The following is a 25,432-nucleotide window of genomic DNA, read 5'->3' as shown; positions in this document are numbered from 1 at the left end:
CAAAAATCATATGCTGATCCTGTACAGCAGTGATTCTCATCCAGGGTGCCTTGAGAACCTTTCAAGGGTGCTATGCAGCTTTAGCACTGCTTTGTGTTTCATAAAATAAACCCAGAGATTTCAAATAGGAACTCACAGTGGTAAAAATTTATGACCTGTTCTGGGCTTTCTGAGTCCTTTGCAACAAAATAATTGCTCTTACATTGATCTGTAGTCAAAAAATGGCAAGAAGCCCCTTTTTCTCAAGAGTGCCCTTAGTCTATCCAGGTGTGCCTTGAGCTTAACAAGGTTGAGAACCTCTGTTACCTGGGAGCATTCTTTCTCCTTGAGAATTTTGAGAGAATGGATTCACATAAAGCAAACTAGTGTTTTTATTAAAATAGTTATATATGTGATAACATGAGATTATTAGAAAGTTTTCTTGAGAAGTAGGTAACAATACATTCTTTTTACACATTGGAAAACATGCAGAAGGAGAATGAATGAATTAGCAGTGGCACCATAAGACATAGGTGAAGGAGAAGAGAATTAGTTTCCCTTGGGCCTTACTCCTCTGCCTTAACCCCAAGAATATTCTTCTGTTCTTCTCATGTATTGGAAAGGAACAAGAAAAAAAATTCTTAGCCTACCATAATCTGTGCAGAGAATCAGCTAAAGGCTCATGTAGCTCATCAGTACAATCTAACCCCTTAAAATTAATAGATATACCATATGCTGATCTTCTGTACATGGATAAATGCCACACTATTGGAATAACTTTCTTTTGTACTAAGAGTTAGTGGTATATTTTTTTGCACAGCAAAATTAAATAAAAAGCCAAAACATGGTATGGGGCAACATCTAATGAAACTGTGAGGCTGAAACACAGAAAGCTATTTTTCTTTCTCAATTGCACATCGAATCTCAGGTTTAGTTTAACTGAACATTTAAAGCAGATTAGAAATATAATAGTGTTTTTATCTATAGTCAGAGTTTTTTCATTTCTTTGAAGTTAGGTTGAAATTAATAATTGCTATGGAGGAAAATGTATCTTTCTAATTAATTATCTGGACTGCAAACACAGTTCAATGTTAAAATGAATAAGATGCTGATAAATTGAAATGGCAGCCATTCAATCATTTTGAATTATACCTAGCTTCCTGTTCACACCCCATCTCTACTTTCTGTTCCTATGTTTATTTCTCAGCTCCTCCTTCACTGATCTATATATTTTTTTTAATCTTCAATCAATTTTTTTTGTCTGTACCATCTTTTTTTTACATTATTAGCTACTATAATGTAGGCTTATTCTAGGTTACAAATTAAGGGAAAAATCAAGCTGTCCTGGGCCTTACTACTGGCACATAGTTCGAGAGTGTTGTGTGCTTTCAGCCACAGTAGAAGTACACTCGTGCTCTAGAAGCAGGGACCTATCAAATTCATGGTGGAAATAGAGCGTACAGCTGCTCCTTTAATCTTGCATGTTCCCTCGCATGCATCTTGCCCCTTCCCCGTTCTCCCCTGCCATCTTTGATGCTGATTAGTGGAGGACCCTGCCACTTCCTCCTGATTGGCATGGAAGCTACAACCATGGTTTTAAACATGGCACCATTTTTTCCTCCGTGCTAGTCAGCAGCAAACAGAAGGGCTATCCAGGGCTCCTCAGGTAAATGGTGGTGGGAGGCAAAAAAGGCACCATATTTAAAACTGCAGTTTTTGCCTCCCCACTGATAAGGAGCGAGCCACAAGCGTGGCCCCTCAACCAATCAGTGGGGCAGGGCAGTGCAGGGGAACCTGCAAGATTAAAGGAGCCACACTGCACTTCACTTCTGCCATGAATTCAGTAGGTCCCTACCTAGAAGGGTAGACATAAAGAACATGTCCTTTTATTTGACATTTAAAACTGTAGAAAAGCAGCCGGTACATGTTATGAAATCAATCAGACAGAAATGCAGCTCCCCATTGTAACTCATAACGCTTTGTAGGAAGTGTTCTGAGTTGTAATGATCCACTGGACCAAACAGAAGCTGGTTTCAGGGTTGGTTTCAGGGGGAAGGGAAATCCAGTGGTTGGCTGGGAGACTGCTGCTGGTTTCCCTTAGAAACGGCCCCTCCTCCCTCCCAGCTGGGTGCTGTTTTCAGAATAGGAGGGGGGAAAGGGAGAAGAGGAAGCTTGTTCTAGGGGATGCCCAGGTAGTGCTGAATGGTGGGGTGGGTGAATTGGAGCTCCCCCCACAGCAGGGAGGGGGAGGGGGGGCTGAAAAAAGCCCAGATTGAACTCCCTCCACTCCCTTTCCACCCTCCCATTCTGAAAACAGCTCTGAGGCTGAGAGGCTGCGCAGACACAAATTACTGAAGCCGCTCTTTTTTTTAAATGTCTTCAGCTGAACCCTTATGCAGTGAGGGTTCAGATTTTCATGGCCCTTTTAAAGCTCTTTGCAGCCATGCACTTTTGTTTGGTCATGGCTATAGAATGTTTTCAGGGGCCAGTTTGGGTGATAATTGCTATAGAATGTTTTCAGGGGCCAGTTTGGGGGACAAATGTCACTTCTGTCTACACCCTAAGTTACTATTTGTTTTAGTTTTGTTGTACAATGGGTGCTTGAATATTTACACAGGACTGTATATGTGATAATCTGCAATTCTTTAGAATTCTGCTTCATTAAATACTAAAACATAGATGATCTGACCTGAAGGTTCCCAGACCAAACCAAATATCTTTGAAAATTAGTTCAGTTAAAAAAAAAAACCCAAACCAACTAAGCAAAAAAACAATTAAAATGGGGTGTTCAAATCTCATATTTAGATTTCCAGGAGCTCAGTCACAGAAGGTACTGAAAATTCAGGTTCCAATTTCTCAGAGCATCCAAGCACATGTGTGTAACTATAAGCACATAAATAGTCACACTGGCTTCAGAGAGTTGTACTCATGTGAAGAAAGTTAAATATACATTCATATGCTTCATTGGATCAGAAATGAAATGCTCAGCAATTTGACAGGCCTCTGGGTACCAAAATACTCACGTAAATAATCTGTTTCTATTTGTGCACAGTAATAGAATGCAGGGCTCTCGGTAAATGTCTGTGTTTAGAAAGTGGACTTGTCTCACCTAAAGGCATATATTTTAATAAGTTCCATGGAGAACAGATCTGTAGTTTTCAGTCAGTGTTTTGACAAATTTAATTATGCTGTTAATTATTCACTGATGTCTTTACGTACCTACTTAAATACAGCTTTTAAACTTATAGCATGTTAACTAGTCACACCAATATATTGAATTTATGTAGGAAAGTACAGACTTGTACAAATTAAATAAAGTAGGAGGATAAGGAAAAAATATATTTTGCCTATATAAACACTGAATGCCAAATCTGCAACAGAAGATAAACAGATCTCTGTTCAGTAGAACATTAGCTGCTACCTCTTTCTGCTTCTCCCCATAGCAATACCAACTAAAAGCATTAAATATTGTTGAATGTCATTATTTCACTTAAAAAAGGTATAATTGCATGTACCTTTGCATATCAACAAAGGACAGAAGCACTTTTTATAGTTGCATACTATATAGTTCATTAACCATAGTAAAAAAAAAAAAAGACACTTTATGAGATGGTCCTGTTTTTGGACCAGGATTCAAAGAATTAAAAGGACATGGGAACAAGAAAATATTTACGACATACCAAAAACAAAAAAAGGATCTGGACTATTTCAGGCCATCTTTCTTCATTTCAAAGCAGGCATTCTCATTTCTTCTACTGTTTTGAATCTGTAACAAGTTCTCTTGCACACTCTTAGGAATATGAATTATGGGATGTGGTAGTCAGAGAACTGTTAGAAAATATTTTTGTGCAATGATGTCTTAAATCAAAAATAAAGCAGTATACTTAATTTGTTGATTACTTGTTCAACCCAATGGCTTCAATTTGACATTCCTTCTAGAGAGGGTTCCCCTACCTGCCATTTGTTATAACTTTACAGCTGAACCTTCTTTTTTCCCAACAGACTTTACCCACTGTAGGAGTTTTGCTCCCTGAGGTGCGTAAGACAGAGGTGCCCACGTATAAACAAGTATAAAAGGGTCATGATATTGCAACATTTCTCTTGCAATACAGTGCGTTTTGGGGCTGACTGTGGTGGTGGTGTTTTGTATCATCACTTGAGATGTGCTATTTCAGTTTTTAGGGGGTAGGAGCACCTTTTACAAAGTGCTTCTTGGTATGAAACAGTGATCCCCTGGAACAGTATTCATTGGTATAAGTTCCATCCAATCTAGCAACCAGTGGCTAATGGCTACAAAGTGGGAACAGTGAAAGTGGAAAATACGGATGTGAAAAGTGAGAAAACAGATGGGATTAGAAGACCCTTTTTGTTTGACAAGTGTTGTTTGGGATTGTTATCAGCCTGACAAATGATTAAAACACAGAAGAGATTGATTCCCTAAGCCATCAAAATGTACAACAACTTTTCAAAATTTGTATTAATTCTCCCTCAACTTCAGCCACGTCCATCAAACAAAATGATTTACAGCCATTTGTCAGTCATTTTGTACACTTTAATAAAAAAAAGCCATTAAATAGAGCATGTTCATAGTATGTTTACCACCTTGAAAATAAATGCTGGCATTTTGCCATTTCATTTATTTTCAATAAGTGTTAACTTTGGCTCAATATTAATTTAAAAGTTATACACTATTATCCAAAGGTGATTTTATTAAATTATGTTATCTTTTGAGAAAATGATGCTTTTTCATTTCTGATTAAGTCTTAAATATCATAGTACTGTCCCAACTCTTAGAAGTATGAATGCATCTATTTCTAATTAGAAAAATAACTTTTGCCCAGATTTCATTTGTTGAAGGTCTACAAAATATCAAGTGAGAGGGGTTCTGAAAATAGATATTTGCCCCATACACTGTAAATCTTTTTTTCTATTAAAGTTAAATAAGTAAATAATCAAGGTATAGGCCTAGGTAGAAATACATATGCATTTTAAACCTAACTGTAGTTAGTGCAGTGCCCATCAAAGACCTGTTGCTATCCACAGAAGCATGCCACTGAAGCTGGACATCTCTTACCGGCCTTAGAAAACACTACAAAGAAGGCACTTTTGCTTAGACTTCAACATCACATACTTTATTCACCTTAGATAAATGACAGACTGCTGAGTATAGCCCATGTATGTATACACAAGGTCAAAATAAGGAGATTCATTCTAGGCTCTCTATGTTATGTAGCCCCTTAAGGTTCCATCCTTGAACTCTGTACCAGCAATGTGAGCCTATTCACATTTGGAAAAGTGAAGGTAGGTACCTTATGGTAGAGAAATTGTGTTTTCGTTCTGTATATTTTAGACTTGCAGCTGGCATTACTAGCATTATTCATCTCCATTTCTGAAGCAAATTTTAAATTCTCTGTAGCTGTTCCTTGTACAAAAGACCTGTAGAAATCACTGTAAAAAGCTATTGTCATAATGGGTTATAATGTCCATTCTATGGGTTTCCACCGTAGCCTATAAAATTGTATTGCCAGGTTATCATTTTTCCTTTATATTCTGTAAGATGGTTCAGATATAATATAGAAAACTGATTGATTTCTGTTAAGTTCTAGGAATTTTCTGTTTCCTGTGCAAGGAGAAACTTTATAGCATGATTGCTTTGGAAGCCACCTTGTTCAGTTAGGCAAGTAGTAGTCTAGCTTAGAAAACAACTAATAAAAACTGAATGAAGGAAGGAAAAGGATGTGCCAGCCATATTGCCAACTGAAGGGTTGTGCTGCTATCTGTCTCATGCTGGGACAAAAACCCAACTGTGCTTGAAGTAATCATCACTTGCTGCTTCGAGTTCAGGAATGATCAATAACTGTAGGTTTGGTCATTGTGGTAAACATCCCTTTTGTTAAAAAAGCTTTCCTCAGTGTATAAATACTTTTCCAATGAGAAACAGCATGATGAAAAAAATAATTTTAACAATACACATTAGGAATAAGCCTATTTTTAATATGTATTCTCTTTTAAAATTAATTTTCCCTATGTTATGCATTTCCCTTTCAGTAATCTTCAAGCCTCTGGAATTATTATACAGTATGTTGCACAGGCCTAGTGGCACAAAGTATCCTGAATGCCAGCTTAATTGGCCTCTAGAGGATTCTTGTAGTGTAGGGAGAATATCCAGTTAGAATAGAGTATCAGATCTGTTCTGTGCCTCATAGCTATGATTGGAAATGTGGTCAGATTTCTTACTGTGTCCAGCAATCCCAGGCTAGTGGAAAGATCACAAGCAGCTAGGCCTAACGAGAGCACAGCTTGTACCAGGGCCAAGCCATCTCGTGTGCAACCCCAAATTTGGGAAAATGCAAGGATGGCATTAAAATCAACAATTAGGTAATGTTAATGAAGCACATCCAACATTGGTTCTCTGATTTTAAGCGATCATTATTTTACAATACATTGTATGAATTTGTGAAAAAGAATTGATGGGTGCATGTTATCTGTAGGAAAATAAATGAGATACTTTTGTATCTCCTGATTTCTTCCTCATTTTTAATTATCTGTGAGATGAACTGATAAATAGTTGGAAATCTAAATGCCACAATATTTCTGTTAAGAAGATTAGTATTTTCTTTATTTTATTCTCATTTGATGTTTAGTTATCCAACTTCTTATGAACCTGATGTAGATTAGCAACATACTGTGCTCTCTTTATACTATGTTTGTATTACAAAATAGTATATTTTTTGTAAAACGGTTAAAAATATGTGTTTTAAATATAGTAAGTTGATTGACAGACTTCTAGCATGGGTATATTTTGATAAGTAACTAATAAAAGTACTCTTGAAAATGTCCAACTTATGTCTGAAGTTACAACCAGTCTTCCAGAAATTATTGATCTATCCTAAACTTTTCTTTTAATGACTCTATTTATTTATTTATTTATTTACATAGGATTCTGGCTGAAAACCATACTCCTGAAGGCATACAACCATAATATAAATTTAAATAAAAATAACAGAAATGCAAATATAATAATAAAATAGGGCCAATCATTATAAAAGCATTATTCCTTCTCCTATAATTAATATAATCAAGTACAAATATAGTGATAAATCTGATCATGAATCTATAAAAATATTGTGCATAGGTCCGCAATTAACACAGTAAAAAACAAATGTAGTGATAAAGTTTATCGGTCATATCAACAGTAAAGCATGTTTAGCTCTGATTGCTTCAGCCTTGTAAGCAAAAATTGCAAGACAGTTTAGTAAATATGGATCTGTTTGCTGAAGGAGCCGTATTCATTTCTCTCTATTTGAGAAGTATGTCAGTTTTTGCAAGAATGGTGATAAATACTTTTTCCTTATGTCATTATATAAAGGACATTTTAAAACATAATAAATAGTGTCTTCCCAAACTCCTAAACAGGCTGGACAACATCTTTTAGCCCTTGGAACTTTTAATGACTGAGGATTTTGTATGATTAGCTTCCATGTTATAGAACCAATGTTTGTTAGATGGAGATAATATGCAGTTCCATTATCTTTCACATCATTGCATTGATTTTTGTTATGATTGGATTGTTATCACCTATCTATTGCCTAGCTAAATATATCTAGGCATATAAATAGATGCCTTGTGAAGTGGACAAAAATCATGTAGCAACTAGGTCTCATTTTCATTAAAGTAGGATCTGACCTTTATTTTGAATGGAAAATGTAATGCTTGGGGTGACTTCCAGCTATGGTAACATTCCATCACATCCTACGTTAAAGTGTTCTTTTTCCCCACTTCTTCCCCTAGGAGCGGCAGGCAACTGTGAAAAGAGAAAAGAGTTGCCCTCAGCAAATGAACAAGTTGGGAGAACGGAACAAAATGCAAAGAGCAAACTCTGTTACAATAGATGGACAAGGTCTTCAGGTGTGATTGTTGTTATTTTCATGTTTTTCCATGGGTATTTATATGCTTAGAGAAGAAAGTGGAGTGGTCAGTTTTAAAAAGGATCTATTTCAAATGGACATTTTCCTCTGATATTATACTCTAAAAGTTCTGAAAAACATTTATTACAATAAGGTAAATGTTTCCTTCTCCAAAGGGTATTATCTGTGGTGTATTTTTAATGTTTGGTCTCTGTTACCTATTATGAGGCATGTAGGTCATGTTGAAATGTCACTTGTTTAGTCATAAAAAGCATTAGTTGCAGGCTGAAATATGACTTGATCACCTTAATAGATGTCATGCCCCACATCACAAGCTTATTTTGTAAATTCTAATGTTTGACTTCAGTCATAGTTGCATCTTCTCATTTTGTACGTTTAAGGAAAACCTCGAGAGATTTAACTTTAAGGCCTTTATGTATCCACAATTTACTTCTTGGATATTTAGCTAATTGCAAAGAGTGTTGCTTAGAGAGATGATGAAGCAGTGTTGGTTGTACCAGATACATATATATTTAAAAAAAAGAGGATGTCTTCAATTTCAAAAATCAATCCATTTATGTGCATCTTACTGACTAAACATTAGTGTGGGATGGGAATGTATATTCATCATCAGCAGTCCTTATTTGTGGGTCCAAAGATGGCTGTCAAAGCCTATATGCAATTGACACTGTTGCAGCTCAGGCATGTTTCCATGCAGATTCTGGGTTCTTGGTTCGGTCCACAACGTGCTGTTTCTTCCACTCCCATTTTTCTGTCTCCTGTTGTTATCATAAGGTTGAAAAGTACTGAGATCCTTGTGTAGCAGACTCTTCCTCCATTTAGGGCAGTACTGACAGTCTCTGAGGAACTGATATCGATATTGCATTTTTTCAAGTTGGGTTTGAAGAAGCACTTACTCAGCCCTTTTGAGTGTATGCCTTGACTGATCTGGGAGACTAAAACTTGCTTCAGGAGTCATGAGTCAGTCATCTAAATGACATGGCCAGCCCACTGAAGTTGATGTTGCATGATCATCATCTTGATGCTCATGGTGTTTGCTTGCAAGAGGATGCTAATGTGGGTGGATCTGTGTCCTCATGGTCCCTTCCTGCTCTAATGTCCATGAAATCTATGAAATCTTCTGCAACTTGGTACTTCTCGAGCAGTTTGAGGTGTCTCCTATATGCTGTCCATTTTTCAGCTCTGTGCAGTAGGGAGGGGATTAGAACTGCTTGATAAACCATGAGCTTGGTTTCAGATCTGATGTCATGATCTTCAAGCACTCATTTCCTCAGGTGTCTGAAGGCTGCACTTGTCCATTTGAGGTGATGTTTGACTTCTTCATCATGGTAACCTTCTGCGAGAGATGTCTTCCAAGATATGGGAAATAATCACTGTTCTCCAGAGTCTTACTATGGATTTGAAGTACTGGAGCTGGAGACTGCTCATTAAGAGTTTGGGGGACCTTAGTCTTCTGAATGTTAAACATCAGTCCCATCTTCTTGTATGCCTCAGTAGATGCATTGACGCGTGCCTGATGGTCTGGTTCTGAATGAGCATACACTACAGCATCATCAGCATACTGGAGCTTGATGATTAAGGTTGGAGTAGTCTTGGTTTTTGCTCAGAGTATGCTGAAATTAAACAGTTTATCATCTATTTGGTTAGCTCCATTCCAGCTCCATTCCAGCTAGAACTGGAACTGGGGGGGGGGTAAGAAAAAAAGTTTGGGTGGTAAAGGCGAATCAGCTGTAATGGAATACATGTATGGACAGCACACCTCAGAGCATTCTAGTTACTATTGCAAACAACTTTTCTTTTTTAGGTAGTTATAAGATTTACTGTACATTTTTAGTATAAGTTTACATTGGTCTTTAGTGCTGTCTACCGGTTCTGTGGCTGATCCAAATATGAGGAGATATAGGTAAAGGGAAGTGTATTATGTCCAGAAGTGCACTATGTATTTCCAAACTTTGATGCTTGCTCAAGATGTCTGTAGTGCCTTGATGAGGGACCATTGTTAGAATCAGAGAAAATTAGGGTTGGAAGGGACCTCAGGAGGTCACCTAGTCCAACCTGCTGCTCAAACAGCACTATCCCTAACTAGATCATCCTAGCCTTGTCTAGCTGGGTCTTAAAAACCTCCAAGGATGGGGAGTCCACAACCTCTCTGGATAACCTGTTCTAGTGGTTTAGTACCCTCCCACTGAGAAAATTCCTCCTAATATCTAACCTGAACTTCCCTTGCTGCAACTTGAGACCATTGCACCTTTTTCTGTCATCTGTCACCACAAAGAACAATCTAGCTCCATCCTCTTTCAAACCTCCCTTTCAGGTAGTTGAAGGCTGCTATTAAATCCCCTCTCTGCCTTCTCTTCTCTAGACTAAATAAGGCCAGTTCCCTCAGCCTCTCCTCAGAAGTCATGAGCCCTAGCTCTCTCACCATTTTTGTTTCCCTCCAGTGGACTCAGTTTGTCCACATCCTTTCTGTAGTGGACGGGCCCAAAACTGAACACAGTACTCCAGATGTGGCCTCACCAGTGCTGAATAGATGGGAATAATCACTCCCCTTGACCTGCTGGCAACAATCCTACCAATGCAACCCAGTATGCCATTAGCCATCTTGGCAACAAGGGCATGTTGTTGGCTCATATGCAGCTTATTGTCCACTGTAATCCCCAGGTCCTTTTCTGCAGAGCTGCTACCCTGCCAGTCAACCCCCAGTCTGTACTGGTGCATGGGATTATTCTGTTCTAAGTGCAGAACTTTGCACTTGTCCTTGTTGAACTTCATGAGGTTTCTTTTGGCCCAGTCCCCTGATTTGTCAAGGTCACTCTGAATCTTAGCCCTACCCTTCAGCATATAGTACTCCCCCCCGCCCCCAGCTTGGTGTCATCAGCAAACTTGCTGAGGGTGAACTCTATGCCATCTTCCTGGCTGTTGATGAAGATATTGAACAAAACTGGCCCCAGGACCAACCTATGGGGCACTCTGCTTGATTCTGGCTGCCAACTGGACATTGAGCCGTTGATTACCACTCTCTGAGCCCAATGCTCCAGGGAGTTTTCTATCCACCTTACTGTCCATTCATCCAGCCTGTACTTCCTTAGCTTGCCTGCAAGAATGTTATGGGTGATGGTATCAAAAGCCTTGCTAAAATCAAGATAATATACCACATCCACTGATTTTCCCCCTGTTCCACAGAACCAGTCATCTCATCATAGAAGGCAATTGGATTGGTCAGGCATAACTTGCTCTTGGTGAATCCATGATGACTGTTTCTAGTCACCTTCTCCTCCAAGTACTTGGAAATGGATTCTTTGAGAATCTGCTCCATGATTTTTCCAGGGACTGAGGTGACACTGACCAGTCTGTAGTTCCCCAGATACTCCTTTTTCCCTTTCTTAAATATGGGCATTATTTTTGTCCCCTTCCAATCATCTGGGACCTCTCCCTATCTCCATGAGTTTTCTAAGATGGCTCTGTGATCACATCAGCTAACTACCTTAGCACCCTTGGGTGCATCCCATCTGGCCCCGTGGGCTTATATGTCCAGCTTTTCTAAATAGCCTCTAACCTGTTCTTTTGCCACTGTTGGCTACTCACCTCCTCCCAAACTGTGCTGCCAGGTGCACTACTCTTGGAGCTGATCTTGGCTGTTAAGTCTGAGCGGAAAAAGGCACTGAGCACTTCAGCCGTTTCTGCATCCTCTGTCAGTAGGTTGCCTGCTCCATTCAGTAAGGGATCCACACTTTCCCTGATATTCCTATTGTTACTGGCATACTTGTAGAAACCCTTCTTGTTACCCTTCACATCCCTTGCTAGCTGCAACTCCAGTGCCTTCTTGATTTCATCCGTGAAGGTCTGAGCAATGCTCTCATGCTCCTCCCTAGTTGTTTGTCCAAATTTCCACTTATACGTTTTCTTTTTGTTATTTAGATTACTGAAGAGTTCTCTTCTAAACCAAGCTGGTCTTCTGCCACTGCTGCCATACTTGATAGTCTTCCTGCACATCAGGATGGTTTGTTCCTGCACTCTCAGTAAGGCTTCTTTAAAGTACAGCTCTGGGCTCTTCTACCCCTCAGAGTGGCTTCTCAAGGGATCCTACCCATGAATTCCCTGAGTGAGTCAAAGTCTGCTTTTCTGAAGTCCAGGGTCCTTACTCTGCTGCTCTCCATCCTTCTGTTCCTCAGTATCCTGAACTTGATCATCTCATGGTCACTGGTGCCCAAGTTGCCATCTACTAGTGCATTCCCCACCAATTCTTCCTTATTTATGAGCAGCAAGTCAAGAAGGGCATGGCCATTGGTTGGCTGCTCCAGCACTTGCACCAGGATGCTGTTCCCAACACTCTCCAAAGATCCTTCAGGATGCTTGATCTATAAAACCTTAGTTCAAAGAAAAAAAACTTACTGATGGATAAAAGGGGCATTGCTGGTTAAATCCTAGTTGCATTTTGCAGGATTTTAGGTCTTTGCTTGAGAGAACATTTCCTGATGATGTTAAATACTAGAGGTGAAATCTATGGAAAGGTACAGAGAAAATCATCTGATATCATACTGTAGTGTTTGAAGCTCTGAGGCTTCATTGAAAGACATTAGAAATATGTTAAAACACAGAGTGCCTTCATTTTTTGATGATTGAACTGTGTCAGATGTACAGAAATCTAGTGGTTCTATCTACCAGCTGTTAACTGCAAAGTGATGTTGAAGTGAATATTGTTATTGGTGGGGCTGGTGAACACTCTTCAATGGCTTCTTTTTTTTTCTTTAGGAAGATCTGGAGAGTAGTTTGAATAATTATTCTTCTGCCCTAAGGGCTTTTGTAAAGAGTTCTGAATGGGTCTGTGGAAGAAATTCAGCCTTGTTTTATTTCATAAAGCACCATGCACATCTAACATATGAAGTCCATTCATAACAGTAATATCCAACCTTGATGGGATGGAAAATCTCTGTGAATTAGTCTATAGGAGACTGAAGTTATGTTAGTAGATCAGGGAAGCAACTAGAAGATATGGCAGAGATCATATTCGTTTTTGCAATTGAGGAATTTTTGTTGGACTTGTATAGACTAAAGACAATCCAAGATGACCAGATCTGATTTTAAAGGCCTCCTGAATATTTGAGTTAAAACTAAAGACTACAGGATTTTTTTTCTGTAAAGAAGTCTGTGTAAAACAACCTGTTAGGGTGACTTGTAAGCTTCAGGTGGGATTTTCAAAGGTATCTGTCCATTTTTTGAACACTTTAATGGCTTGGATTCTGTGTACTTCAGAGTTTCTCCCTCATGTGATGCTGCAGGGGTTGGGATCAGCTGAGGTGCTCAAGATAGAGTATTCTGGTTTACATGAAAAGTGGTTATAGATTCATAGATTCATAGATGCTAGGGTCGGAAGGGACCTCAATAGATCATCGAGTCCGACCCCTTGCATAGGCAGGAAAGAGTCTTATGGCCATTATTTCTTGTAACCCCCAGGGGCGCCTTGATGAATAAAACCTCACCAATTCCCTTCTGTGCCTCTGTGATGAACTTATAGGCAGCCACAAGGTCGCCTCTCAACCTTCTCTTGCGGAGGCTGAAGAAGTTGAAGTGCCCCAGTCTCTCCTCATAGGGCTTGGCCTGCAAGCCCTTAACCATATGAGTGGCCCTTCTCTGGACCCTCTCCAGGTTATCCACATCCCTCTTGAAGTGTGGTGCCCAAAACTGCACGCAATATTCCAACTGCGGTCTGACCAGTGCCCGATAGAGGGGATGTATCACCTCCTTGGATCTGTTCGTCATGCATCTGCTGATGCACGATAAAGTGCCATTAGCTTTTCTGATGGCTTCGTCACACTGCCGACTCATGTTCATCTTGGAGTTCACTAGGACTCCAAGATCCCTTTCTGCTTCCGTTCCACCCAGCAGGTCATTTCCTAGGCAGTAGGTATGCTGGATATTTTTCCTCCCTAGGTGCAGCACTTTGCATTTCTCCTTGTTGAATTGCATTCTGCCCATATGTTCAACTTGTCCAGGTCTGCTTGTAAACAAGATATTTTCAGTGAAAGATTTTTGGGTCTGGAATTGGCTTGTTCTGTTTATTGAGCAAAGCTTTAGTTTGCTGAACTATAGATCAAGGAGCAGAGCTTGTCTAATATGCTAGGTTTTTCTTTGAGGAAGAGACAGAAGTGTGGTGATAAATTAATTTAACAGAATGGAGTAATGATAAAGGTTGAAATTATTGTATTTTTATTATTTAGATTTATATCTTGACTATTGAAATGGCTTAGAAAGGCTTACAGTTAACAAACAACCCATAGACAGGATCCCCCCAAAACACCCCAGAACCTAAAAACTCCTCACTTCCCAACCTCCACCTCCTTGCCCAAACCCCTACACAAGCAAACCACACCTCCCAATCCCCAGTCACATCTGGATACAAAAAAAGTTTCCCCCCATTCCCCACCACTCCCTGTTCATCCATTGCCCTGAATCACCCCCAGGTGACCCCCCATCCCAGCCTTTCCCAATGTCTTCTCCAAGTTCATAACCCCTTTCCTATAGAGCTTTAGTGTCTGTCAAACCTCCCTCTCCAAAAAACACACTTAACTCCTCCTTCTCCCCATAACAAACATAACACTAAATTAAAAAACCCTAGCAAGAAAGTAAAAGCTGCTAAAGGTCGCCCTTAATTGTTTCCCTTTAGTGCCACCTGGGGGATGCCTACAGCCTGGTTGGGTCCTTTACCTTCCTTTCAGGCAGCCAAGATGGTACCTGGGAAGAATCCCACTGCTCTCCTGGATAGTGGTGAGGAGGGAGTGATGGCAGCACTTCTTCAACCCAGGAAGGTCTTCCAGCTGTGTTGGCTTGTAGATTCTGAAGGGTTCAGTGAGAGTTTCATATTTTGAAAATTGGCCTTATTTTCTTAATGAAGCTTATATAAAGACTCAATTTTTTAAATGAACTACCAACTGTAGCAAGTTGTCCATTCGTTGTCTTGTCTTAGGACTTGGACAACATATAGGGAAAATGGACACAATAGCATCAATACAGCCAATAACATGTGAGCAGTTAACACATATTTCTCACGAATGTGTACGTTCATGTTTTCAAGGGTTACTTTAGGGTGTACCCAGGAGAGGGATGGGGCTGATGTCCTAATGTACAACATGGCCCTGCCTCCCTAGTTTAATATAGGAATCCTTTTTTAATACATTGGAGTAGGTCTCTCAGAAGTTTCCAAGTTTAACTTCCTCAGGTCAGCCCTGAGAAATTCCCAAGAGAAAGGAAATATTTCAGTTTTCAAACTTTGCAAAGTAGCAGCATAGACATACTACATCACTGCAATGGGGCTGGTATCTCATCACTGAAGGAGAGAGGGAGCCAAGGAGCAGCTGGTCTAGTCTCCTGGGCCAATTGATAGTGGCAAAGGGTCCTTGAATAATATGGCCACCTGCTTCAGGTGTGGCCAGCACAGTACAGCCAGTGTTTGACAGGCCTGGGGTGGAAGTAGTGGGTCAGGTGTTAAACATATAAATCCAGGATGTGAAGCCAGGGGGCAGTCTGGTCCTGCAGGCTGCAAGAAGCAGAGCTCCAGGGAGGGAGCAGGTCCTGAACTGGTAAGGAGGAAAGACTCTGGGGTGCAGGGAAGCTGTAGGAAGCCACTGCACCACCAGGCAGCCAAAGTGAACCTAATCAGATCGTGATCACTGTCACCTAGAGTACCTCCAATCTTCAGGTCCCTTACAATTTTCCCTCCATTGGTAAGCACTAAGTCCAGAGTGGCATTACCCTAGTCAGTCCTTTGACACTCTGTGACAGAAACAGGTTATCAGTAACTGCCAAGAAATTGGCTGACTTCCTGGAGCCAGCTGAATGGTCCCCCCAACAGGTGTCAGGTAGTTGAAGTCACCCATGACAATTAGGTCTTTAGTTTTGGCTGCCTCATTCAATTCCCTGATCATTCTCCTGTTCTTGGGAGGGAGGTCTGTAGTAGACTCCCACCCTCAGGTCTCCCTCTCCTGAACCCCCTTGTATCTTGACCCAGAGGGTCTCAAGGGACCTTTCCTCATTATCAAACCTGACTTGCAGGAAGGGGTACCACTCTTTCACATAGAGGGCCACCCCTCCTCCCTTCTTCCCAACTCAGTCCTTCCTGTACTGCCTATATCCTTTGATATCCACTGCCCAATTGTATGACTCATCCCACCAGGTCTCCGTCAGCCCAATGAGGTCAAATTTCTCATCTGCCAGGAGGAGAGCCTGTTCCTCTTGTTTGTTGCCCATGCTTCTGACGTTTCCATAAAGGCACCTGAGTTCCCCTTTGGTCACTTCAGTTTTTCTGTCACCATGTGACTATCTCAGGGTACTGGTGCTCACTTGGGTGTCCACTATGTCAATGTCCTTTCTTTAGTCATTATGGGAAGAGGATTCATGTTCAGCAGTGAATTCATGTATAACAGTGGAACCTCCCCCCTCTGCCGTAGACATGGCTAGTTTAAAGCCCTCCTCAGCAAGTTGGTGATTCTTGTGGCTAGAGAGATGGAGGAGACCACTTTGAAGGCACCCTGGGGTCCTATAACCCTCAAAGGGAGGGAATCACTCTTGTTAGAAGAAGCAAAGCCTGGGGGCACAAACCCAGAGCCCACAAGAACGGGAAGCCTGGAGCCAAGGAGTCCAGAGTATATGCAGATGTGGCTGGTGCTGGGGCCCAGGAGCCTACGGTCCTGAGACTGGGTGTCAGACAAAGGGGCTCAGTCAGAGTAAGGTGGGCCAAAGCCAGGAGGCCCCAGTGCAGACAAGGACCTAAGACCCATACCCTCCCTGCCCTCTAGGGGCAGCTTCCCTGTCCAATCATAACATCAAGTTGTGGCAGGAAAGACAATGGGGTGGGATCCTGATAGGCCAGAGTAGGTAAACAAAGCAGGGTCCAGGCAGCTGCCAGGGGGTGACTTTGCCAACAGCATGATACAGTCAGGATATATATGGTTTTCTGTAGCCAAGCTTACAGGTTCTTTCTAATGGTTGTTCACATGAAGCACACTTGATAATAACAATGTGTCAGGGTCAGGACCAAAGAGCTACCTTGAACAATTATCTCATATGCCAAGTTTATGATGGACATCTACAGCATACTTGTAGCCTTACGGCTGATGCCTACAAGCTGCTATAATAAGGTAATGTCTTGGTTTGGGACTAGCTGCAGACTGTTGACTCAATTCTGGTTGATGGGGGAAAAAAAACATTAATTGAACATCAGAATGAGAGAGACCATTTTCCTGGAAATATGCACTGAGCTAGCCACACCAGCATGTGTGTGGAGAATCAAGTGATAGTTGTTATCCAGAATCTGGCAACCTCTGACTGCTGCTGATCCATGTTGGCCTGGGTAAAACTACTGTTGGTTTTGTCACATCTGAGTATTTGCAGAGCAAGGTAGGGCTAGGTGATGGGTCCATGGTCTCCATCTTCAATGCTTGGCAGTTCATAGCAATGTAAGTGATGGTTGGCATCCCTGTCTGCTTTTAATTGCCACTTGAAGTCCTTCACTCTGAACCTACACTTCTGGGTATCATGCTGATCCCAAAAAGCTGTCAGTCTGATGATGGTGTTGTAGATCATTTTGTGATGGTTTTTATTCTCAGCCTTCTATAGTTTAGCCTCTACCCTAGTGAGATGAGATTGACGGTCTCTTCACATGTCCAGTTGCTTGAACAGCACACTGGAGCAGACAACATTTTGAAGACACTGAGATCTCTTAAGGCTGAAGACAAGAAATGAACAAGGGAATATCAAAAACAAACAAACAAACAAAAAAAAGCTCTGTAGCATCTTAGTGAAAAGGAAAAGGACCCGGATACAGCTTTGTTCCAGATATCAGAGTTTACCATGGTGACATCATGACCCTGGAATTAGTGGAAATCAGAGAGGTGACTAGAGCACCCAGTTCAGAGAGGGCACAAAACAGTGCGAGTCATCATTTAGCTAAATCACAGGATGGTCATGGACAAAATAAAACCTGAAGTGGTATGTTTCAAATTTATATGGATTTAGCCATCAGTTTGTCACTGATGGGGAAGGACTAACTTGGCGTTAGGTTTGTGTCATGCATCTGGCTTTTCTGAATCAGACATGGGAATTCAGCACTTCAGAGCAGACTCAATTAATCGAGTCTTCTGGAGCACGGAAATTGACATGCTCCAACAGCCTGCCACATCATGTGTATTAGTGTCCCTGTGCTGAAAAATGGTGATGGGGCTTTTTCTAATAAAACACGTTCAATGAACTTTAGTTCAAAACACCCTCCCACCATTTTTTCAGTGCAGGGTTGCTGATACATCTGACATGGTGCTTTTAATTAGTGTGGCTCACTACTTAGAGTGGCCAGCACTGCATCCCAGAATATGTGTAAAAATGCCCTATATGTTTCGTTTGGAAAAACCCTTAGTTTTCTGTGTAGCATAAGATTTGCTGATGCTGATGTTTTGTAGCTGAAAAATTAAGGTTAATGTAGTATTTATGCTACTTTAATTACACAGGAAGATAGATGCTTATATCTTGTTGGATCAACAGTAATCCAACACAAGATTTTTATTTTTTGTTGTTACTATTGCCCTTTAAAATATAGAAATCACCTTCAGCAATTTAGCTTAAAACAGGTGTTTTGGGAGTTTAGTTTTGTAAACAAGTATGTGGATCAGAAAACTTAATGGCGATGATAATTGGCACTTATTTGCTGTCTTTATATTTCTGGAATGTTATATAAACACAACATAAAATTTCTCACAACATACCTTTGAGATTACCAGAATAGTTTATGTTTTAAAGATGAGGGAAACTTGGTTATAATTGATCTGCTCCTACTGAAACTAATGGCCAAACTTCTTTTGCAGCATTGGGACCAAAAAATGTAAGTGATCCCTTCTGTGACTTCAGGAAGGCTGTCCTTATATAAAATTAAATTGAATTAAGGCATAAAAATGTTCAATAAATTAGTCTAAATCTCAGGTTGCATTTTGAATTATCTAGAAATGTCTACATTATTTAGAAAAGTCATTTAGAAAAGCTATAAGAAATTAATTGAAAGGGACCTTATTTTTTTCCAGAATGGAGTGAAATAGGAATGACTAGACTTTTTTTTTTTTTTTTTTTTTTTTTTTTTACCAGTTCTAGAACTGTCTGCAATAATGTGGTTATGTTTTGAAATAAAAAAACTGGAAATGGGAAATAATTTATCTATAATTTTTTTTTTGTATTAAGAAAAGTATCAAGACAAAACATCGAGTTGCAGAAGTGTGTGCAGATAACTAAGTGGCAGTGGGGATCTGCGCTACTTAGTGAAGACTATTAATCATAGTTAAGCACATTCATCTTACTTCTTTCTAGCTAACCAGCATAATGATCAGGATTATTATTTCTAATTAGAGGAAGTAATAGATCATGTATAACCTTAGGATGAGTCTCATTAATTAACCTGAGTCCTAAGGGACTTCAATAGGTAGTCCATCTTTGTCACAAGCAGTACCATTGGTTTACATTTAGCTCATGGGAACAAACATCATGGGAATTGGACTAAATAACTAAAATTGATTAAAACTGTAGATAAGAATTAAATATATGACAATAATTGATATATAATAACAAACTGCAGAATGTATGTTCAAACATACAGTGCCTAATCTGTATGCATATATTGGATCTGATTCTGATGCTGCAGCAGTTCTGCACTTGTGCAGCTCCACTGATATCATTGGAATTATTCCTGTTTTACACTGTTATAGTTTACACCAGAATCAGACCAAATGCAAACATAATTATGGGTGGAGCTGATATGACTGCCTTTAGCTCAAATTGCTCAAAATTTTCATTTGGAAGAAAATGTTGCTTATAAATATACCAAACTTTAACCATTTGTGCTGAAAATTTCCATGGCTGATGTTTATCGATACTAAATTTTTGGAAGTTTCAGCTGAAAAGACTGTCATTTTAGAAAATAAGATTAAAGATAAATATTTTATTTTACCAGTGATGAAAATATATATGCAACCGTTTTGTTGAGAAGCATTAATATCTCCATGCTTTGGGGACAAGGGCTTGAAAGTTGTCAGAATGGTTTTCTTTTTTTCATATGTGTGCATTTTATTGTCTCTGTCAGTCTGGCAAGTCTGTAAACCTCTCTAGGATTGAAAATGCCCAGTAGAAACTTATAAGAACTTGGTAGATAATTTTGACAAGGGTTTTATCTATACTGAATATTTTCTAGCTCAAGGCTACAGAAGCTGAGCACCACTTAGTTTGCAGTTATTCCAGAAGTTACTGAGGCAACAAACAGAAAGTGAGGAGAGGGACAACATCAGTTCTAGGTTTTTCTAACTTGTGGGTATTAGATTTGCAACACTGATATCTTTTAAATATTTTTATATGTAATGTATGCATAAAGTAGTGTTGAAAATAGTACTTGGAAAACTTTCTAAACCCTCTAGCTGCAGATCAAAATCTTGCCACAGCCAAGAACTGCAGGACACAGGCTGTTGACAGACATGAAAAAACAAACAAACTGTCTCTTTATCAGAAGAGCCTGCATTAGTTTGACTGGCTCCACAGTGCCTGTATAGACTGTGTGCTTCAGTGGGGCTTTTTGGCACTTTATCTGAAGGTGATTCAATGAACTATTAAATAAAAGCACCAAAAAAGCTGCACTGAAGCACCCAGTCTATATAGATGTTGGGCAAGTGGGGCCAAACTAATGTAATGCCCCCTCTGGGCATGTGCTGGTCTATAAGCAGTCTACTTTCAAGACATGCGTGTTCTAGAGCAGTGGTCACCAACCAGTCAGTCTCCATCAACTGGTCAATTGTGGAGCTTCTGACAGTCGATCTCAGTCTGTCAGAGGCTCCATGATCCGGAACGGCAGGACGCACATAGCTGGGCTAAGCCACGCCCCCTGCTGCCCAGGTTGGGCTGAGTAAGTGGGGTCAGAGCCCAGGTAGCTTGCCCAGGAGGTGGGGAGCAGGGGCAGGGGGTAGGGTGGGACAGGCTGGGGGGTGTGGTAGATCTTGGGGTGCCAAAAACTGATCTTCATCATAAAAAGGTTGGAGACCACTGTTCTAGAGTCAGTGATCTGCATCTAACACCTGGACTGAAATGATAATTTGTCATTAAATGTCTTCTTAAAATAAGTAATAAGCAGAAACTGAATAAAATAATAAAAAAAAAGGAAATCATAAGTGAAGAGGTAAGTGGGGAAAGGTGATTTTATTTAACTACTACTATTTTTCAAGTGCTGCCTTTAAATTGCATACAGCTCATGAGCCATGGTTTGGTCACCCCTGGTACAAAACTACTGTTTTATGAGTTTTAGAAATTTATAGAAACAAAATGTTAGCTAATGTAATTCTTCTGAAATATCTTGAAGTAAATGAAGATAAAAAAATTCAGAACTGAGGATCAGTCCCATAATATCTGACAGTGCAGAGTGATTATATTGTCCAGCAAGGTAGTAGTGAGTCTACTGCCAAACTAAAAACTGAAGTCAATATGTAACATATTAGAAAACCAGTTGAGGAATGATGAATGGGTCGGAAGAATACTCTTTTCTCCAATATCAGCATTTCTCCCTTATTTTCTTGTTCTCTTTCTTTAGTCACTCCTCCTTCAGCAAACTTCAGCTCCTTCTTTTCCTTCTGGGTTATTTGAAGGGACTACTGGTACTTGTTCTTGACTGCTACATTAAAAAAATAAAACCTGCATGATTGTATGCCATCATAAATATGAGGGTATTGTGACATTTCAAAAATTTTGAAAAAAAGAGCATTGTTCAGTTTGTGAAATTCTCTCCAAGTTCGAGATTTCATGTAGATCAGACACAATTTTGTTTGTGCATAAAATTATGCTCACAGACTTAGAGGCTTGGCTCAAAATCTATAATGAAATACAGTGCTATTTTTAAAGCATAATTTTATTTTCCCTTAGAATGTGTATTTCCTTACTTGTTTTTTTATATGGATATTACTTAGTCTGTCAGGCTCAAAATTATTAATTTCTTGCATCATCTGATGTGCACTTCCTTTCCTGATGAATATAACTCATATGTTCCAATGTTGTACTTATTTAAATGGAATTTAAGGTTAAAATGGCAGCACAGCAGTATGCCAGAGAGCTGGCATCAATTGAAATAATAAATGTCATTTATAATTTGTAGCAAATTAACCAAGAGGGGATTATTGCAATTTGTGGAATTATTTCCAGCTGGATTACAGTTACAGGAGCACAGCTTGCTGTTTTCTGTCTAGTGTAAGATAAACCAAATGCAGCATTCAACATTGATGAGTGGCTGTGTTGTATGTTTTTTTAGATCACTCCAGTTCCAGGCACTCATCCACTTCTGGTTTTTGTCAACCCTAAAAGTGGTGGGAAACAAGGAGAAAGGTAGGTTGTTTTTTCTTTTTCCCTTTTGGCAAGTTCATTCTTTGTGTCAAAAAATGCATTTGTAAACTTTAGAGCTGAAGAAGAAATAGATTTGAACAATTTTGGAGTATATTTTAATAATGTAATGCCTTATTTTTGGGTATTCATACAAACATGTTTGGCAGAGATATTGAATAACACTACGACTTAGTTCTATAGTTAATAATTGCAGTGACTTCTATATCGTAGTTTAATTTAAAGTCCAGAGTAGCTACTTCATTGTATTTCTGTGTTTGCATAAAATTAAAGTTGCTGTATCTTGTATTTTAAGGCCCAGATCCTATTCCAAGCGCTAGAAATCTAAAGACTTACCTTGTACTTGTTTCCAAAGTATTCATCTGGCTCAGGAAAACATACTGTTTTACCCAGAGAAGCATATACTCTCCCATTGAGTGGATGGCTTTGTACAGTTCCGGAGGTTAGACCATATTCCTTCCTGCAGAATCTAAGGGCTCTCCCAGTGGGCGGCTTCATGTGCTTGTAGAGACACATCCTGTTCTGGCGGGGGTGGGAGGGGAGGAAGGGGCCGAGAGAATGTCTAGCACTCTGTTCCTTCAATGGTCAGATTTAGCATAACCCCTGCCATATTGTGATTTAGTTGGCTAAGCTGGAAGATACCTTATTGGGATCTAGCTCCCCAGAAGGAAGAGGTCTACCTGAACCAGCATGTCTAATGGACAGACAGCAGCATTGGCCAGAAATATAGGAGCATGCCTTTGATGCAGAATATCCCCTGAAGAGTTTTGCTCCATACTGTTAAAGCAATGGCTTCTGAACTTGGGGTGCAACCTCAAATAGGATCATGGTTTCTATGAGTGGGGTCATAAACCCCTCAGAAATTTAGTTATTACCCAGATGGGCTTTGAAGTGACAATAGGGTCCTGGAATTTGTGTGTTTGTTTTTTAATATAATTGCTATTTGGGAAGTAGCCAGAAACAGGAAGAGCAAACCTCATGTAAATGGCTACACACAAAGTAAATCAGTGTATAGTCTCTGTCTCTGGAGGTTTTACAATATGATAATTTCATATTGTATATCAAAAGGGTAAAGAAATGTATAACTCAGCATGGTGACCAGCACTTGTTTGGCCAAACCCCTTGTTAATTCTGTGGTTCTGAGGCTGGGTTTATTTCTTACTTATTAAAAAAAAAAAAAAAAAATTCACAAACAGCCTAGATATTCTAAGCTTCTTGAAAGAAATACAACTGCTTTGGTGTTTTTGAAAGAACTTCAAGAAGGTAGGGGGAATGTTGTCAGTTTAATATCCCTTATAAAGAATAGGTGAGAATTTTATCTGTTCCCATAGAGAATCTCATAGAAGAATTCTCTTTTCCTGAATGCTGGTAATGTGTACTAGTTGGCTAAAATTTAAGATATATGATCAATGGTATGCTTTGCACATGAAAATTATAGCAGTGGAAAAACACCTTAATCTTACAGACTAGACTTTCATTATCTTGGCTTACGCAGATTAAGGTAGTGTTCTATTGAAAGCTGTTCTTCAATCTTTATTCAGGATTTTCTTTATTTGATGGATCATAATGAGCTGAGCTATGATTTTAACTGACTTTCACTCAACAAAAAAAGGTCATCACACATTTTGTAAGAATCAGCTAGCTATGTATGAGGTGCCTCCACAGATACTGGAGTGGACATGTCAACACAATGTTGGACCTTACCATGTAAAAACACGGTTCACTACTGCTCCACATGAGGCCAAATACTGAAAAAATAGCACATAGCTGCTTTTTGACATATGCTCAGGGCATGCCTGGTGCCTTTTTCAGGCTTTGGGTGTGCTCATGAGAGCAGTTTATGGTATGCTAAGTGCCACGTTAATGGTGACTACATGATCTTTAATTTCTATGGGGAATTTTGGGAGCAGGAACATGTGAATGTGGCATGCTTTCATGGCAGTGCTTCCTAGCACCATCCAACATAGTGTAGACATACCCTTTGAGGTTCTGTATCCTGCTAAAAGATAAAACCACTCATGTTAGATTAACCATACTTGTTCTTTCAGTGTCCTAGAACCAAATCTATCAATTTTTTTCAGCCATAACTTTGTCTCATTTCCATATTTTCAAGCTTTAAGATATGTATCTGATGTAACAGAGTAGAAAGATGCTGAGGAAGCGTTTATGAAAAGGGAACTTTTATATTCTTGGTTTGTGAATTCTAGGACAGAGTAGATATATAGAAATAATGTATTCAGAGAATAAAGTTAATATTCCTAGTCTCTATTTTCTTGTCAATGGCAGTTAAAAAATTGCATGACTTGCAAATGATTATAACAGGAGTTCACAAACTGGGTTGTCACATCACTCTGGGATGCTGTGAGACCCTTTGAGGGCTCCTAGGTCACTTTGTAGTACCAAGACACTTTGTAGTACTACATGTAGAGGTGTTCATATACCTGAATTGTTTGCTACTACATATATAACACTGAAGAAGTGAAATTATTGAACTGTCCATTTTCTGTTCTTGAACATATCATATGTACATTGTCACATCCAGTTACAGTTTGGCATGAAGGGAAACATTTATAGGCAGTTTCTTTCTCTTTTTTAGTAAACCTGGGAACTAAAATGAATCAATCCCAAGTTCTAATTTTGGTACAACAACCAGAAAACATTAATATATAAGTTACTGAAATATTATACTTAATACATTATTAATATATAACGTATACTATAATATTGTCTTAACATTGTACTAGTAAAAAGCAGGATGCATGGTTCTCCATGATTCATCACTATGGTTTTGTTAGTGTTAATACTTAACTGGCACCACTGAAATATGTAATGAGTCAGCTGGGATTCTTATATAATGGACCTTTGTACACACCACAACATTGGTCTTTAAAGCAGCTTAAATGCCCTTTTGCACTTTTAATGGCATTGCTGTTTACACTGAATGGTGTATTGCTCTTTAAATGACTTTGGGATGTAGCAAAATAAAACACCTTCGAGGTGTTTTAGTTTGCCACGTAACAGTGCAACAGCCGTGGAGGGAAGCACCTGGCCCTGTGCAGCTCAGGGGCTGTGCAGGCAGGCTCCACTAAAAAAAAAAAAAAAAGCGGCGAACCTGCTTTTTTTTC

The 25,432-nt window shown here is 39.5% G+C and overlaps 1 protein-coding gene across 1 annotated transcript in view; it reads left to right on the top strand.

Moving 5' to 3' along the window:
• The window catches only part of DGKB (diacylglycerol kinase beta), a gene marked incomplete at its 5' end in the record, with an annotated part of 469,550 nt that overhangs the window by 64,883 nt on the left and 379,235 nt on the right, over positions 1-25,432 (top strand). The window contains 2 exons of the mRNA XM_014521864.2: positions 7,771-7,887; positions 22,219-22,292. Coding sequence (XP_014377350.1) covers positions 7,771-7,887; positions 22,219-22,292 — 191 coding nt within the window. The remainder of the gene's footprint in view (positions 1-7,770; positions 7,888-22,218; positions 22,293-25,432) is intronic.

The sequence above is a fragment of the Alligator sinensis genome, unplaced genomic scaffold, assembly GCF_000455745.1.
Source record: "Alligator sinensis unplaced genomic scaffold, ASM45574v1 scaffold45_1, whole genome shotgun sequence".
NCBI lineage: Eukaryota > Metazoa > Chordata > Crocodylia > Alligatoridae > Alligator > Alligator sinensis.
This window is presented reverse-complemented; position numbering and strand designations above follow the sequence as displayed.